Below are 16,826 nucleotides of genomic sequence, written 5' to 3' on the forward strand. Positions count from 1 at the left end.
CAGGGCAGCCCTGAGAGCTTGGCTGCTGTCTCCAGATGTCTGGAAACTGCCAGACAGAGGATTGAGGAGGGGGAATGGTGGATGGGAGCCAGGGGACTGAGCCCTCTGGAGCTGTCTCCCTGTTTGCTGTTTACTTGGGGCAAAATTCAAGTTATTTACAGCAAAAAAAAAAAGCAGAGCCGACTCTGCCTTGGTTATTCTTGGCCATCCCAGCTGGCGTCATGCTCCAGGAGCAAGAAGGGGAGAAGCCAAATTCATCCTCTCCCCAAAAAGTGAACTATTTCACATCCATCACGTCGGATATGAAATATCTCCCAGTGTTTTCCCCCCTGCTTGATGCAGGGAGTGGTGGGAACACGAGCTGACGCCTCTCTCTCCTGCAGCGGGGGGGCTCGGCACACAACTGCGGGAAGCTGAAGGTGGGACACGTCATTCTGGAGGTGAACGGCACGGGACTGCGAGGAAAGGAGCACCGGGAAGCCGCCCGCATCATCGCCGAGGCCTTCAAGCTGAAGGAAAAGGACTACATCGATTTCTTGGTCACAGAATTCAACGTCGCCCTTTAGGAGCGGGGTGTGGGCAGCGCCGCTCTGGCGGGCGGGGAGCACTGGGATGGGGATGAAGGATGGCCCCAGGTGGGACAGCAGCGTCCCAGCGCGCACGGCCCGCGCCGCCCCGCACGCGCAGACACCCCCAGCTTGTCCCCAGATGTCCCCGCGCCCGCTGCAGGCTCGCTGCGGCTGAGAACGGACACATCCCTTCGAGTTTCCATCCCTGTCCTCTCTGGGGTAGGGAATTTCCTCTCCCCCTCGGCCAGGCTGCGAGCGGGGCAGGAGGACGGCACAGCCTGGGTGTCCCCGCTGTCATTTGAGTGCCACACACAGAGCAAGGTGGGCCCGTGGCTCAGGCTGGAGGGAGTTTCAGGGGGTTGCTGCTCCTTTGGGTGGTCCCCAGGGTGCCCAGGTGCGTGGTACCAGCCACGGGTGGGGATGCAGAGAGAGCAACTGGAGGCCTTGTAAATTGCTGGCAATGTTGTCGTATTTATATATACAGAGCTTGTGCTTTTAATTTTTCAATAAATCTATCAGGGTAGAAAAAAGGCTGCACTTGGGGGGTGCTTCGGGGCTGGGATGAGGGGGTAGGAAGGGGCAGGATATTTTTCTTAATATCCTGGGAGCTTCCCAGGGCTGGCAGGGTGGGTGGGAGTGCAGTGGTGGTGGTGGTGAGGGGATGCTCTATGTCAGCCCCATCCCATCCTTGACCCATCCAGTCCTTATTCCCATCCTATCCCATGCCCAGTCCTATCCCCATTTCATTCCATCCTACCTCATTCTTTCCCGTCTCAATCGCTCCTCATTCCTTCCCCATCCCTTCCCCATTCTCATCTCAGTCCCTGCCAAGGATCTCTGGGATTTGCCATCCCATGGATCCCATCCCATGGATCCCATCCCATCCCATCCCATCCCATCCCATGGATCCCATCCCATCCCATGGATCCCATACTATCCCATCCCATGGATCCCATCCCATCCCATGGATCCCATCCCATGGATCCCATCCCATGGATCCCATCCCATCCCATGGATCCCATACTATCCCATCCCATGGATCCCATCCCATACTATCCCATCCCATGGATCCCATCCCATGGATCCCATCCCATACTATCCTATCCCATGGATCCCATCCCATGGATCCCATCCCATACTATCCCATCCCATGGATCCCATCCCGTGGATCCCATCCCGTGGCATCCCGGGAATGGGCAGCGCCCCGCCAGGGGGTGCCCGCGCTGCATAAATTATGCCAATGAGGTTCCCCCAGCCGCGGCTCTGATTGGCCGTCAGCCCCGGGATATGCAAATAAAAGATGGGCGGGGTTATGCTGACGACGTCCCGCTCCGCGCGCGGATTGGCGGAATGCTGCGGTATGCTAATAAGGGGAGGCCACGCCCCCTGGCGCCGCGGGCCGCGCTTTTGTCCGGCGGGGCCGGGCCGGGTGGGTCAGAACCGGGACCGGGACGGGGATCAGAGCCAGGACCGGGACCGGGATCGGGATCGGGACCGGAGCTGCCCAGCGCCGGCCGAGGAGGCGCCGGCCGGGCCCTCCCTACAGGTGGGCAGCGCGGCGCTCGCGGGGCTGAGGGCGCCTCTCCAGCGGTGCCCTCGGGCCAGATGTGCCCCAGCTGTGCCCGGGGGAGGCGGGAATGGCTCGGCTGCTCCCTGCAAGCCGCCTGCTGCAGCTGGAAGGAAGGAGAGGGCCCCCGGGGCGCCGCCGGAGGCACAGCTGGAGGCGCAGCCCGCGGGCCCCATCCCGGGGCCGCATCCAGAGCTCCCGGCTCTGCTAAGCCCGGCTCGGGCAGGGCTGGCTCGCAGCCGGGAGCTGCTTGGGGTCCCGGGGCGGAGCGGGGACACCCCCAGCCCCGGCCGGGTCCCTGCGACCGAGGCCACGGGACGCGCCGAGAGGATGCGGGACACGCCGGGAGGATGCGGGACCCGCCGCTCCTGGCCGAGGCGTGTCCTCCCCACGCCATCGCAGCCTTCGTGGCCCCGAGGAAACTTGTCAGAACTTTACTTCTGGCGGTGCCTCCTCCCCGCCAGGGCCGAGGATTCCGGGAGAGTTTCGTCAGGGGCTGCGGAGGCGGCTCGGAGGCACGGCCGGGGCTCGGCGGAGGCTGCGGGGCCGGGAGCTGCCGGCGGCTCCTCCGAGGAAGTCGCCGGGGCAGCGATCAGCTTCAGTTCCGTGTTTTATTTAAAGGGCAGCCGTGTTCATGGCAGCCGGTGGTGCCCGCGGGCGTCGCGGGTGTCCCGTGCTCAGGCGCAGCCTTTCGGTGCCTTCCGAGCAGGGCTTGAATCGCTTCTTAAAGTTCAAGGGCAGCCGGGGAGCGCGGCACGGCAGGCACTGTCCGTACGGGCTGCGAGAGATGGGGATGAAAAAGCCCCAGGGAGAGCTCAGAGCCGCTTCCAGTGCCTAAAGGGCTCCAGAAGAACTGGAGAAGGACTGGGGACAGGGGATGGAGGGACAGGACGCAGGGAATGGCTTCAAACTGACAAAGAGCAGGGTTGGATGGGATGCTGGGGAGAAATTCTTTGCTGTGGGAGGTCGAGGCCGTGGCACAGAGAAGCTGTGCCTGGTTCACCCCAGCACAATCTCCCCTGCCGTGTCCCCGCCGCCTCTCGCTGCCCCGTGCTAAGAAGGGATCTCGGTGGCACCGGCTGTGGCGCGGGGACAGCGGCAGCGCTCTCCAGACGGGGATTAAGGCTGTCCTTCAGGGCATTACGGCCATCCGGCCCCGGCCCTGCGGGGGTTCAGCCTCGGGGTACACACGGGGTGTCTCCAGCGAGGACAAGAGGGTCCGTGTGCCAGGGAGGGGGGAGGAAAGAGGAGCTGTCCTGCCGTGGGGCTTTGCTTCGGTGCAAGTGATGGGAAAAATGACATTTCCACGGGGTTTTGGTGCCTCTCCGTGGGGGTGTGCCAGGGCTAGGGGCGGGACATGGCCCCTCCAGCCGCTGGAATTGGGGTGACACGTGGGCTTTGCAGTGATGGTGACAGGCGTGTGCTTTCACGGGACCAGGGAGATTTGTCAGGCTCTTCCTCGCTGTGATGGTCCCTCCCTTGTTCTAGTAGGAAATAATGCAAACTAAGAACGCAGCGTTTCCGCTCCTCTGCCCTCTTTCATGCCTTTAAAAACGGGGCTCTGTGGGCTTTAAAAAGGGTTTATACACCAGGAATTTCTCCCTCCTGGAGCGCAGACATCCCTTGCCAAGTTTCAGCCCGAGGCCGTTCTGGCCTCCTTCAAACCTCCCTAAAAGAGATGCAAAACATCCATCCCTTGCCTGGGACGGGGTTGAGCCCCCCCCTGAATCCCAGACGGACACGGATGTGCAGGAGGGGCTTTAATCCATCCTGGCAGTGATTTTGGGACACAGGGCAGGAGGGTAATTCCACATCACTCAGAGAATGTGGGGATGGAGGTGTGGGGTTTAGAGCCCCCCATCCCCCTGCTCTGCCCGGGGTTGACAAGGCAGTGAAGGCAGAGTGACAGCAGCCCTGTCCCCCCCTTCCCTGTCACCGAGCGAGCCCTGGGGCGGAGGATGCTCCTGTCTGCTCTGCTGTCTCCACTGATAAACCCAGGAGCCACGATGGCTTCGTGCTGGCCTTGATGGCTGCTGCTTCCCGGCCCACACGTGGGTTGGGCTGGGCGGGCTCAGCCTCACCTCTGGCTTTGCCGCGGGGCAGGGATGGGATCGCTGCCTGCGGAAAGGATCCGGGCTTTGGAGGGACAGACAGAGCACCCAGCACTGCTGGCAGCATCCCTCCCTCGGCTGAGCCCCTCTGCCCTGAGCTAAAATTTGGGACAGCCCTGGCTCGGATTTGTAGGGCAGGGGAGGGGGTGAGGGGGCTGGGACAGTGCAGAGTTCAGGGTTTTTTAGCTGAGGCTTTTAAATTTCTTTTTAGCTCTTTTTCCAGTTGCATGTTGCAAAAATCCTGGCTTTCAAAGAGGAAAATTAAAATATATGGCTATATTTCTGCACACACATTTGGGATTGTTTCTGTTTGATTTGTGGCTGCTGAGCACGAAGCCACATCATTTTTCAAGCTTTTCTGTGCTCCCATAACAGTGAGAAAATCACTTAGAGGGGAGGAAAAGAATCCGAGATTTTTTGCTCTTGCCACCATGACCATCAGCAGAGGGATTTTCTGGGAAAGCAGTAACTGTGGCTGGGTTTGGAAGTGGCTCCTGCAGACTGCAGCTGCTGTGGGCTGTGCACTGCTCAGAAATGGGGTGACAGCATGTGGGTTAGGCATGGCCTCCTTCAGGAGGTGCAAAATCCCCATCCCTTGTCCGGGATGGGGTAAAAGAAACGCCAGAAATGGGTTGGGAATGGTTTAACCCCCTTCATCCCATGAGAACAGGACTCCCAGACTCCTTTCACCCAGCACTCTCCCTCTGGGAATCCTGGGCGTGGTGTTTGGGGCTCCTCATGGCTCTGGGATCCCGCAGGGCTCCAGGTGGGATGGGAGGCACTTCGGTGGGGATCTCTGGGATATGTGTAAGGACTTGGGCCTGGAAACATCCCAGCTTTAGCTCAGGGAGGAGCTAAAGCCAAAATCCCTCTTTGGTTTCAGTAGTTCAGGGTCCGAAGAATCCCATGGGCAGCCTGTCCTTTCCAGTGGCAGGAGAAGCTGTGGAGCATCTCCAGGTGTGGAGAATGGAGTTATCCATTCCCCCATTCGGTGTGGGGGAGAAAACCTCATGCAAACCCCCCAGGAGGTTTGCAAGATCCTAAGGGATGCTTTGGGGTTTGCTCCTGCTCCGAATGTCCCAAGGATGCAGGCAGGGCTGGGGGCAAGGCTGATGCAAGATTGATGCCCTTGATGCCAAGTGGTGCTGGAAAATAACCTCAAACCTCACGAACACCCAAGGAATTTGCAGATCTGAGGCTTGGGAGGGGATGAAAAGATTTTTCCCAGAGCACGTGGGTGCTGTGGATAGGTTTACTCCTCATCACCACCATCCCCAAGTCAGCAGCACCCCAAAATCACCGCAGCACCCTCTGGCTAAGAGCAGCCACCCCAGGGATCGTGCTGTGGTTTCATTAGCTCGTCAAGCTGTCCTCTGCGTGCCACTAATTACACATTAACGAGCCGGCTTAATTGACTGCCTGTGAATGTGCCAAGACAGGCCACAGTGGCTGGTGCAGCCACAGCATCCCTGGGAGTGTGAGCAGCATCCCAGGATGGGGCCGTTTCCAAGGATGGCTGAATTTTGGGGCTTTAAAGCTTAATTTTAGGTCTCCTGGAAGATCCTCATGCTGATGTTTTTTGGACCAACTGCTGGTGGTCCCAGGGATCTCCCTCCCCTCTCTTCCTACATCTTGCTCTGAACTGGATTTAAAAATAAAGGTTTTGATAGAAAATGCTGCGGGAGGAGGGTTCAGCCCCCACTGCGCAGGGCCGGATGGGGTTAAAACTTTTGTGGCCACCTGCAAACTTGCAGGAAACATCATTTCCTCCTTCTGCAAAAGCTCGGCTGCCCCACAGGCCCAGGAAGGTTTCGGGGGCTCGGAAGGACTCCCCATGGGGTCACAGTGATGGGGATGTCCTGGGGCTGCTGGTACAGGGTGAGTGTCCCCTGCATGGGGCTGGTGGTGCCTGGTTTGGCCCCCCCAGGCCAAAATTTGGGCTTTTGGGGCTCAGATCCAGCAGAAGGGACATGAGTCGGAAAACCCCGTGGCCTTTCTTGCCACACCCAACACTTTTGGGGTTTTGGCATCCGGTGTTTCTCCAGCTGCTGGTGGAATCCCCGGGTGGGGGTGAGGGAGGAGGTCATGCTTTGGGATCATCAGGGGAATTTGTGTGTCAGGTCTCTGCTGTGACCCCACATCCAGAGGGGTCTTTGGGGTGCCTCTGTCTCCCCAGCACTGTTGGTGTCCCCAGGGTGTGGCTGCCCGGCTGGGGTGACATCCACAGGGTGCCAGCATGGGCTGGGTGTTCCCGGGGAGGGGACAAACCTTTTGGGGTGGCCCTGAGGGGCTCCTTCCCCACAAAGGAAGCTGGCAGAGATGTGGCAGCTCCAGCTTCGCGGTGGGATGCAGAGTGGGGGAGTCTGATCCGAGGGTGTCCCCACTGTCCCGGGGATCTTGTCCCCGGGATTTGGGGGACAGGGAATACCCTGCCAGCGTGGGGGAGACACCTCAAACAGAGCCCACCATGTCCCGCTGAGCATCCCTCCCTCTCCCCCGGCCCCCCCAGGACGCGGCGGCGATGCTGTGACCTACATTCGCGACAAGGAGGTCCCCAGCCCGCCGCCACCGCCGCCGGGCCATGAAGCGACACAAGTGACGGGGCCGGCGCGCCCGCGGCCATGGCCAGCCCGGCACCATGGCTGCGCTGGACACAAACAGAGCTGACGCGCTGGCAGGGCGAGGAGGAGGAGGAGGAAGACGACTTTGAAAGGCGGATGGACGAGGATGGGGTCATCGGCCTGGGGGAGGGTGCCAGGAGCCCACCGTGGGGTGAGTCCTGCCCTCCCTCCTGTCCGAAAGAGGTGGTCCCAAATGTCCCAGGAGCTGCTGGAGCCAAGGGGGGCCGGGGACCCCGGCTGGGTCTGGGTGGCGACAGCCCCGCGGTGCCGGTGTTTTGCAGGTGACAGTGAGGATCCGGAGGAGGGGTCCCCGGCAGAGGAGGAGCGCTGGCACCCGCGGCAGGACCCGGCTGAGGAGCGGGGCAGCTCCGGGGGGGATGAGGGGCCCTGGGGGGCAGAGAGCGATGGGGAGCCCTACCCTGAGCTGTCCTCTGGGGGCCGCTGGGGCTCGGGCTCTAGCGGCAGCCCCGAGGCGGTGAGGGACGGCCGGGCTCTCTGCCAGCCCCGGGGCTGCAGCACGGACTGGGGGGACACCTCAGGGCTCTCGGACACCAGCCCTGGCCCTGGCACCCCGTCCCGCCAGCACCGCGGCTGGGGCACGGCCGGGGACACCATCGGGGGGCACAGGCAGGAGTGGAGCCCGAGACGGAGCCTCCCCCTGCAGCTGTCCACCGATGGCCCCAGCCCCGAGCGTGTCCCCGAGCCCCAGGCAGCTGGCACAGGGATGCCAGCCCCTGGCACCGCTGGCTTGGCACCCGCCGGGCAGCCCCAGGGCACCGGGAATGCCCCGGCGCCCCAAGGGCACGGCAGATCCCGAGTGCCCAAGAAAGCAGCGCCCGCGGTGGTGCCCCCCAAGCCCGCCCGGCAGTCGCGGTCCCTGAGCCCACGGAGGCGAACGGGTGCCAAGGGGACGAGGGATCCCTCGGGAACGGGTACCGAGGGCACCCAGTACGGCCGAGGGCGCCTCAACCACCCTCTGCCCGACCTCTCCAAGGTGGAGGCGAGGGTGAAGTTCGACCAGAGCTACCGCCCGCCCCGGGGCCGGGTGCTGCCCGCCCGGCCCCGCGGTCCCGGCGGCCCCATCGGCTTCAAATCCCCGGCCGAAATCGTCCGGGAGGTGCTGCTGAGCAGCGGGGAGGGGGTGTCCCCGCAGCCCCCCAGCACGGCCGGGCTGCCGCAGGAGCTCAGGTCGCCCAGACAAGCCACGGCGCTGGTGCAGCAGCTCCAGGTAACGCCCAGCTCCCCCCGTTCAGCCACAGGGCGATACTGGGAGGGTCTCCAGGGTGGGGGGGAGCAGGGCAGTGACACCAATGGGGGTGTCACTGTCTCTGGGACGCCCATGGGGGTTCGGTGCTGGTGACGCCTTCCCCGTCCTGCATGGAGCTGGCGAGGAGGGAAGGAGCAGGGATGTGGGCATTGCTCAGGCTGGGGACAGGATGCTCATGTTCCCTCCGGGATGCCGATCACCCCCACATAGCTTGTGACCCTCAGGATGTTTGTTCCCCTGGGAGGAGAGGGGGCTCTCCCCACGCAGAGAAACGGGGGTCACATCTGCACAGAGGGGTTTTGGAGAGGGGGTTTCTGCACCCCACCCATGGGACTCCCCCTCCGTGCTGTCCCCGCACAGAACTGCCTCCCCCCTTTAGCACGCAGCCCTCGGGCATCCCCCGTGCCAGGTGCTGTCCCCCACTGGTGTCCCCTCCCCGCAGGACGACTACCACAAGCTGCTGACCAAGTACGCCGAGGCTGAGAACACCATCGACCAGCTGCGCCTGGGCGCCAGGGTGGGTGGGGGCTCAGGATGCCTGGGGGGGTTCCCCTCTCTGCTCCCCCTCCCTGAGGTTATGTGTTGTGCCTTCTTCCTCTTCCTCCTCCGGGGGAGCTGCGGTTGAGCGGTCCCAGCCCGGGGGGGTTGAGGCCACCGCAGAGCCCACAGCAGCCCGGGGCGCACCGCGCCCCGCTCGCCTGGCGGGGTCCCCTCCGTGCCAGGGCGGTGGCTGAGCCGGATTGTCCCCGGAATGGCGGAGCACATCTCTGAGATGGCAGGGCCACGGGTGGAAGCGTGTCCCCGTGGCACCTCTGCCACCGCGTGGGTGGGGAAACTGAGGCAGGGCTGTGCCAACCGCCCCCCGCACCTTCACCACACCCACTGCTGTGCCCATGAGGTGCTTCAGGGTGCCCCGGGGCACGGTGGGTGGGTCGGGGTGCAGGCTGGCTGCCCAAACCCGCTTTCCCTGCCCAGGTGAGCCTGTTCTCCGACCCGCCGCAGCCCAGCCGCAGCCTCGCTGTGGGCACCGTGGCCACCGGGAGCCGCGTGATGACCCTGAGCATGCCGCAGGCGCGGACAGCGGCTCTCGGCATGGCCACAGCCCCGGCCTCGCCAGGTACAGGTGTGTTGATCCATATCCCACAGCCCCACACCTCGCAGCTGTGTTGATCCGTGTTCCCTGCCCGGCTCACCGTGCTCCTGCTCCGGTTCTGGGGGGATTCTCTCCCATAGCCCCTTCCACACGCTGGTGTCACCAGCACTGCGGTGTCACTTGTCTTCGTGTTTTCTCACAGCTGCAGCCCCGGGACCGTCAGAGCGGGGGGGTTCACCCCAACCTCGGTCCCCTCCTGTGTCCGGGGGGGGCTGCCCCACCTGCCCCGGGCCGTGCTGCTGCCCCGGCTCCCGGCTCACCCAGGCCTTGGCGGGGCAGAGCCGCAGGCTGCAGGCACAGGTAAGGGCCGGGGGGCTGCTGGGGGCTGGGGCGTGGAGAGGGGCAGGAACGGAGAGCTGTAGAGGGGAGTGCTGGGGGGCTGTGAGGAGGGGGCTTCGGGGGGGGCTGAATGGAGAAGGGCTTTTGGGGAGAGTGCTCATGGGGGCTGCAGGGCAGCAGGGAGGGGATTTGGGGGGAGTTCTGGGGGGGCTATAGGGATAGGCTGGGGAGGCGCTGCGCAGGGTGCTGGGGGCAGCTGCAGAGGGGGTCTGGATTGCAGGGGCTGTGGGGAGCGGGAATGTTGTGGGCTGCTGGGAAGGAAGGAAGGCTGGGGAGGGGGCTGCAGTGGGGGATCGCGCTGGAGCAGTCCCTGGGGATGTTTCATATGGGGGGTCTAGGGGGTGCGGAGGGGGGCACAGCAGGGTCGGGCTCAGCCCTTACAACCCCGGCCAGGTGGAATCCTTCGAAAGCTGGGTGCGTGCAGGGACCCCCACACCCTCGGAACAGCTCCAGGTGCGTCAGTCCCTTCCCGGACCCCAACCGGGGGGGGGCGGCAGGACCACGGGGGGTGCCCGGGGCCCAGTGGACAGGCTCGGACCCCGCACCCTTGTGCCACAGAGGATGAGGATGCTGAAGGACGCGCAGGATGCGCTGGAGCGGGAATACCTGCGGGGCCGGCAGCAGCTCCCGGCGGCTGCGGGGGGGTTTGATCCTGACCGGTAAGTGCTCGATCCCCCTGCCACCCCCTCCCCAGAGCCCCCGGAGAGTCGCCGGGGGTCGCTGTCCCTCCCGTACTGATGGCTGGTGTCTTGCAGGGCGGTGGAAGGGGAGATTTACCGCCTGGGGCTGCGCCTGGAGGGGCTGAAGGAGCGGCTGGAGCCGGGGGGCAGGCGGCAGCCCCTCCCTCAGCCTCTCCCGCAGCGCCCCCCGCAGCCCCGCTGCCCCCCAGCCCCGTCCCCACCACCAGCCGCCCACTCCCCGCACCCTGAGGTGAGCTGGGAGTGCAAAGGTTCCCACCACACTGCATTTATGGGGGGTTGCCCCTCTCACCCCCTTTTGCTGTGCCCACAGAGCCCTGCGCTTGTGGAGGGTCCTCGAGGAACAGCAGGGGACAGCGAGGGGGTGGCAGGGGGGCTGCCCTGGCCCCTCTGGCACAAACAGTGTCAAGTGGAGGAGGATTTCGGGGACCTGCTGGAGCAGTGAGTGCCCTCACAGCGGGCAGGGGGGACATGGGCACGGAGCATGTCCCCAGAGCCACCTGCTCCTGCCCGCGGGTCCCCCCAGGTACAAGCACTTCAAGTCCTTGCCGGAGTCGCTGAGCCTGGAGCAGCTGAGCCTGGCGGGGAGCAGGTCCCAGGAGGAGGTGGATGCACTCACGGCAGGGGACAGTGGCCTCAGCAAGGTCCCCTGCAGGACACGGTCACTGGAGGAGGGGCCCAACCTCGAGCCCTTGCCCTTGTAAGTGCTGCGGGAGGTCGGGTCCCCAGGCATGGGTGAGCAGCAGCTTTGACATCAGGTCTCCAGTTTTACCTCGGAGTTAACGGCCTCCACGGCAGAGCTGGACCCGGACACTTCCCCGTGTCTGGGGTCGCTCTGCCCCATCATTCCTGCTCCATCCCCTCCCCACAGGCACCTCCCGCAGAGAAGAGCTGCGACACTTCCCCCCAGAGGACCCCCAAACCTGGAGGAGATGCGGGGCCACCCCTCCCCTGCCACTGCTGAGGAGCCGCCAGCCTCTGCCAAGCCCCCCCTGGAGGTCCCTGGGCCACCACGGGTGCCCCTGTCCCTCCGTGGGACAGGCAGCACTGCCACCCAGCACGGGCCCCGCACGGTGAGTCCCTGGGACGGCGGGTCCCCACCTGAGAGCACCCCAGAGCCTCCCGGGCTGCTGGGCACCGACCCCGATGTCCCCGTGCCTCTGCAGGAGCAGCGCATCGTGTCCCCAGAGACCGACAGCGGCTTCGTGGGCTCGGAGGCCAGCAGGGTGTCACCCCCCGTGCACACCCCCGAGCACCCTCCCGCTGGCCCAGGGTACGGCCCACGGCCCTGCCTGCGGGATCTGGGGGATTGAAGAGGAGCAAGGATGGAGGGGGAGGCACCGAGGGTGTGGGGAGCAGGGTTCTGGTGGGGCTGGAGATGCACAGAGTGCTCGTGGCCAGGGGGGAGCCCTGGGGGCTGCCCGCATGACCCGTCCCTTCCCCAGGACTCCGGGCTCGCTGGGACCTTCCGTCCCCATCCCCAGCAGCCTCCGTACCCCACGGAAGAGAGAGGCGACCCCACTTCCCTCCAAGACAGCACTGATGGGCATCTTCCCCCCGGGGGGCACAGGGGGGCCCCGGCTGCCCCCCAGCAGCCCCTCTCAGAGCAGCTCCCCCCCTCGCTGGGCTGAGAGCGCGGGCAGCGAGGTGGGGCCGGACCCCGACGGTGATGGCAGTGAGTACACAGGACTCGGTGAGGGACAGAGATCTGGGGGGCCCTGGCTTTGTGGCTCTGTTTTTTGGGATGCCCAGACCTCCTCGTGGTGCTGGTGTCACCGGTGTGCTGGTGTCACCCTTCCTGGAGGGAGGTGTGTCCCAATCTCTGCTCTCTGATCCCAGCTCATTGCTCCCCTTCCTCCCCAGCTCGCACGGACTCGGAGGTGGGAGACAGGAGCTGTGCCAGCGCCGGTGGCCACCCCCCAGCCATGGCCAGGAGCCCAACCAGCCCCCTGCCATCCCCCGAAACGCCATCCCCCACCCTCCTGTCCCCCGACCTGCCGTCCCTCGACCCGGCTCCCTGTGACCTGCTGGGCTCCCGTCTGGAGCGCGAGTGAGTGGCTGTGTCCCCCCCGTCCCAAACCAGGCCAGACCCACCTGGGTGGCACCGGGACCCCCCTAAAGGCACCCACGCCAGCCCAGCCCCAGGCTTGGTTTTGGGGAGGGTCAAAGCTGCTGGGTGGGGATGGAGGATGTGGGAGGGGGTTGCTGATGGCCCCCAGGGCCCCCGGCACTGCAGGGGTCCCTGCTGGCTGCAGCCCCCCCTCACTGGGACATGTGTCCTGGGGCAGCCAGGCCATCCGGGCGCTGCAGGACGAGGTGTGGCGGCTGCGGCTGCGGCTGGAGGAGAGCCTGCTCCGCTCCCGCAGCTATCCCGAGGGAAAAGCCACTCCCCGCGTCACCCCGGCCAGGAGGCAGCCGGTGGCCAGCGGACCATCGACCCCGCAGGACACGGCACCTTCGGAGTAGGTGGCAGGGGGGACCTGGGGGGTGCGGGTGGCAGTGTGGGGACACCCCCAGCCTCAGCCTGTGGAGGTGGTGACAGCATTTCTGTCCCCTCTGCAGGGACCCGAGCCCCCCGGTGCGGGGCAGGGTGGCCCCTGGGCTCACACCCACACAGAGGGAGAGGTCGGCATCGCTGCCACGGTGCAGGCCAGAGCTGGACCTCGGTAAGGGGGACCCCACCGGGGTGGGGACAGAGGGGACACGCTCCTCCCTGCGCGCCTCTTGCCCTCCCCAGGGTAGCAGGATGTTGTGGGGCTGCAGGACCGTGGGGAGCAGGTCCTGGTGGTCCCACGGAGCCCGCAGTGCTCAGCCCAGGGCGGGTCCTGCAGGTCTGGAGCTGGGTTCCAGTGGATGCCACCCCGCTTCCCTGTCCTCTGCTGCAGCCTCCGAGTCAGAGCCCTCGCCCGCCAGGCCCCGGGCACCCCCCGCCCTGCGGAAGCCCCTTGGGAAGCCACCGGGGGCGGTGACATTCCGGGGACAGTACACAGGTGGGTGCTGGTGGCGGTCGGTGGTGGGGCTGAAGGCAGCCGCCCTCACCTTGGGGACCCTGGCCATGCTCACGCTGGGGTTTGGCAGGGACACGGTACCAGGCGGGGACACCACGTGCCACCCCGGCACCCCGAGAAGAGCCAGGCACCTCAGGGTGTCCCCAGTGTCACAGGGGCAGGATGGCATCAGGTGAGTGGTGCCCAGCCCCTTCCAGCCTTCCCTACCACCCCTAACAGCTGCTAATGACCTTAATTAATTAACTGGAAAGGCTTGGGGGGGTGTGGACAGACAAACCCATTGCTCATGGCCTGAGGCTCCCCTCGCTGTCCCTTGGCCAGACCCCCCTGTCCCCCAGGGCCACCAACCTGGGCAGCTCTGGGGATGCCATGACCTCATGGGCGTCCTGCACTGGTCAAGCCCCGCTTGGCATCTGTGTCTGTGCCTGTGTGGGCAGAAATCCCTGGGATTCCCTGGGATTGCTGGGATTCCCTGGGATTGCTGGGATTCCCTGGGCTTCCTGGACACCAGCAGCAGTGTCACCTGTCCCCAGCCCTGTCACAGGTGCCAGTGCAGAGCCCACCTTTGCAGAACCCCCTTTCCCTGCAGGGAAAGCCCCCCCCTCCCATCTCATCAGCCCCCCCCCCAAACCACTCAGCTCTTCCCAAACATCCCTGGCTGGCTCTGCACTGGACATTCCTGATGTCCTCTCTCCACAGCTGCATTTGGGGGAGGTGATACCCCCCGGCAGCCCCAGCACAGCACCCCCAGGAGAACATCCTGCCCCACCTGCCGGGCACCCTCTGCAGCGGGCAGCAGGGACACAGCCACACACGGTGGGTGACAAGGGTGCCTGGCACAGCTCCTCCCTGCGTGGGGGCTGGCTGGTGGGACAAGGAACAACCTCAGCTCCCTGACGGTGCTTGGGGACTGTGCCCACCCAGTGTGCCACTCGATGTGCACCCCAGGGGACACCGAACCCCCATGGAGACATCTAACCACCTTCCTCCCCGCAGCAGAGCATGGCCCTGGTGGCTCCTGTCCCCCAGGAGCCGAGAAGCCGGAGCAACCCGGAATTTGGTACTTGGCAGCCACCCCTGCTGCCACTGTCTGCCTGGCACCCGTCCCCCTCGTGCCTTACGTGCCCTCCATGCTGTAAGGATACCCTGGGGGGTAGGGGGCTTGGGGGGGGGGTCAGCATCCCCCAGGGGTGGAGGGGGAACCCAGGAGGGGCTGTCCCCACCCCAGGGATCCCTTGTGGGGTGACACGGCCACCAGCTCCTCTGGGGCGGGGGGCTGTGTTTAGGAGGCGGTGCTGTGGGGTGGGCATGGAGGAGATGGGGAAGAGGGATGGAAATAAGGTGGAGTGGTGGCACAGAACCCATCACTGATCCTGTGTCCCTTCTTCTTCCCAGCTACTGCTCCCCAGCAGCTCCTACCTCAGCCCCAGCCCTGGCCGGGGTCCATCTCGGTGTCCCTGCGGGGCCCCGGCAGGCAGAGCGTCCCCCCCGGCCCCAGGGCCACCACGGCTGCCTGAGCCTGGACCTGGAGGAGCTGGAGGAGCTGAACTGGTCCCTCAGCCAGGCTGTGGAGGCTGCCCAGAGCGTCAGGCTGACCACGAGCCGCATGAGCCGGGCGCTGGCCGCCGAGCTGGGCCGGCCGCGGGGCCTGCGCGGCTCCTGCCTCTTCTGAGGGCCCCATTGCCACCTCCAGCCTCTTCTGAGGGCCCCATTGCCACCTGCAGCCTCTTCTGAGGGCCCCATTGCCACCTGCAGCCTCTTCTGAGGGCCCCATTGCCACCTCCTGCCTCTTCTGAGGGCCCCACTGGCACCTGCAGCCCCTCAGTGCCACCAGGAGCGGAGGATGGGCCCCTCAGCGTCCCTGCACCGGCTGCTCCCTGCCAAACCTGGGGGCAGCAGGGCTGAGGTGCCTCCCGCGGGTCCTGCCCTGGCTCCCAGCCGGCTCCCGCTCTCCCTGCAGTCCCTGCATGGCTTGTCCGTCTGTCTGTCCGTCTTCAAGACCCCCCCAGGCTGCAGGAGGGGGGGAGGCGTGGGCAGGAGTCTCCAGCATTCCGCAGCACTGTCCCCTGGGACCAATGGTGGCCCTGTGTCCCCTCAGGGCAGTGGCCACCGCACCCTGAGCACTTCTGGGGATGCTCTGACCTCGCGTGGGTCGAGCCCCCTTGGCAGCTGTGTTTACCTCTGTGCCTGTGTGGGCAGAAATACCTGGGATCCCCTGGGATCCCCTATTCCACCCCTTCCCCAGCCTGCAGGCCTCCTCAGGAGCCTGTGCCCTCTGCCCTTGGACTTGAACCCAGCAGGATCCTCCCTGGGGAAATTTATTTTTTGGTGGTTTTTATGTGAATTTTTTAGCTAGTAAGCAGCTAAATCACTCTTTTGAGTGTTGATTGATGGTCTGTAATGTGAGTGTGATATATGTGTATCTATAAATGGATATATCTAGATATAGGCATATCTGTATTTAGTTATATGTCTAGATCTAGAGAGACAGATATAAATAGATCTGTGTATGTACAGATCAGTATCTGAGTCTATAGATATATCTTTCTACAGATACATATATATAAATATTCTGGTTTGCATTTCCAGCACAACCCTTAGGACATTTGTGGGGTTTTTCTGGTCATCCCTGGATGTGGCCACCCACAGCATCATCCAGGCAGAAAATAAAATGAAGGATTTGAGGTTTTCCCCCTGGGATCCTCAGGGAAGCTGGGCTGGTGGAGGAAAAGTCACCTGCTGAGACCAAAGCAGGTGTGGGGTCTGTGGAGCCCCTGTTCCTCCCTGGTTTCTAAGGGGTTAATGCCTATTTTTTAGGGAGAAGGATGTGGTTGGGGCAGCTTTTCCTGGGATGGGTCCACCCAAACCCCCTGCTCCCCCCAGCCCCTCAGCCTGTGTTTACCTGTAGGACCTACCTGAAGTGCCAGTGTCAAATGTATTTATTTATCTTTTATTTGTTGTACAAATACCCACATTTGGAGGGGGGATCAGTGAGGGACTCAGGTCTGGAGCCTTCCAAGCTCCTCCTGAGCCTGATCTGATATGAGCCCAGAGGGGTTGGGAATGGAGCTGTGCCCTGCTCCTTTTTTGGGGTAAGAGGGCTGGGTTTGGGGGATTTTAAAGAGGTTTGGGGGATTTTAAAGAGGTTTTATTGTCTCTGGTTGCCTCTGCTCATGCCCGTGCCCCAAGCTGGAAGCTGTGACTCCCCCAGCCCAGGCAGGGCGTGATGGGAGCGTGTGGAAAGCGTGGGTAATTATCCCAAATGCAGTAGCCAGGACCAAATGATGGGTTTTTTCCCCTATCTCCTATTTTTTAACGCCCAGCAGAGCCACTGGGGTGGTATTTTGTACGAAGAAATCACCTATTTTTGAAGGAAATAAACGCAGTTGGATGACTCGTGTGCTGATTTTCCTTCCCAAAGCCGCTCCTAGGGGGAGGTTTGGCACCACCACACCAGGAGCCCTCCCTTGGGGTTGGAGGGAATATTTTCCCA

At 63.9% G+C, this 16,826-nt stretch overlaps 2 protein-coding genes across 2 annotated transcripts in view; both read left to right on the plus strand.

The window, feature by feature from the left end:
- The window catches only part of WHRN (whirlin), a 52,183-nt gene extending 51,090 nt beyond the window's left edge, over nucleotides 1–1,093 (plus strand). Inside the window, exon 13 of the mRNA XM_053996660.1 lies at nucleotides 384–1,093. Within this exon, the coding sequence (XP_053852635.1) occupies nucleotides 384–566 (183 nt within the window). The 3' untranslated portion in view covers nucleotides 567–1,093. The remainder of the gene's footprint in view (nucleotides 1–383) is intronic.
- Nucleotides 1,094–7,061: 5,968 nt separating this feature from the next.
- On the plus strand, nucleotides 7,062–16,727 carry AKNA (AT-hook transcription factor). The gene is made up of 20 exons (XM_053996786.1): nucleotides 7,062–8,096; nucleotides 8,578–8,652; nucleotides 9,111–9,258; nucleotides 9,431–9,588; nucleotides 10,021–10,080; nucleotides 10,186–10,286; nucleotides 10,383–10,557; nucleotides 10,639–10,766; nucleotides 10,852–11,025; nucleotides 11,197–11,398; nucleotides 11,492–11,598; nucleotides 11,771–12,000; nucleotides 12,189–12,375; nucleotides 12,614–12,787; nucleotides 12,888–12,991; nucleotides 13,157–13,315; nucleotides 13,404–13,505; nucleotides 14,033–14,149; nucleotides 14,330–14,468; nucleotides 14,729–16,727. The coding sequence occupies exons 1-20, from the start codon at nucleotides 7,062–7,064 to the stop codon at nucleotides 15,003–15,005; spliced, it is 3,852 nt and encodes a 1,283-aa protein (XP_053852761.1). The 3' UTR covers nucleotides 15,006–16,727.
- The last annotated feature ends 99 nt before the right edge of the window (nucleotides 16,728–16,826 follow it).

The sequence above is a fragment of the Vidua macroura genome, chromosome 21 (assembly GCF_024509145.1).
Source record: "Vidua macroura isolate BioBank_ID:100142 chromosome 21, ASM2450914v1, whole genome shotgun sequence".
Classification (NCBI taxonomy): Eukaryota; Metazoa; Chordata; class Aves; order Passeriformes; family Viduidae; genus Vidua; species Vidua macroura.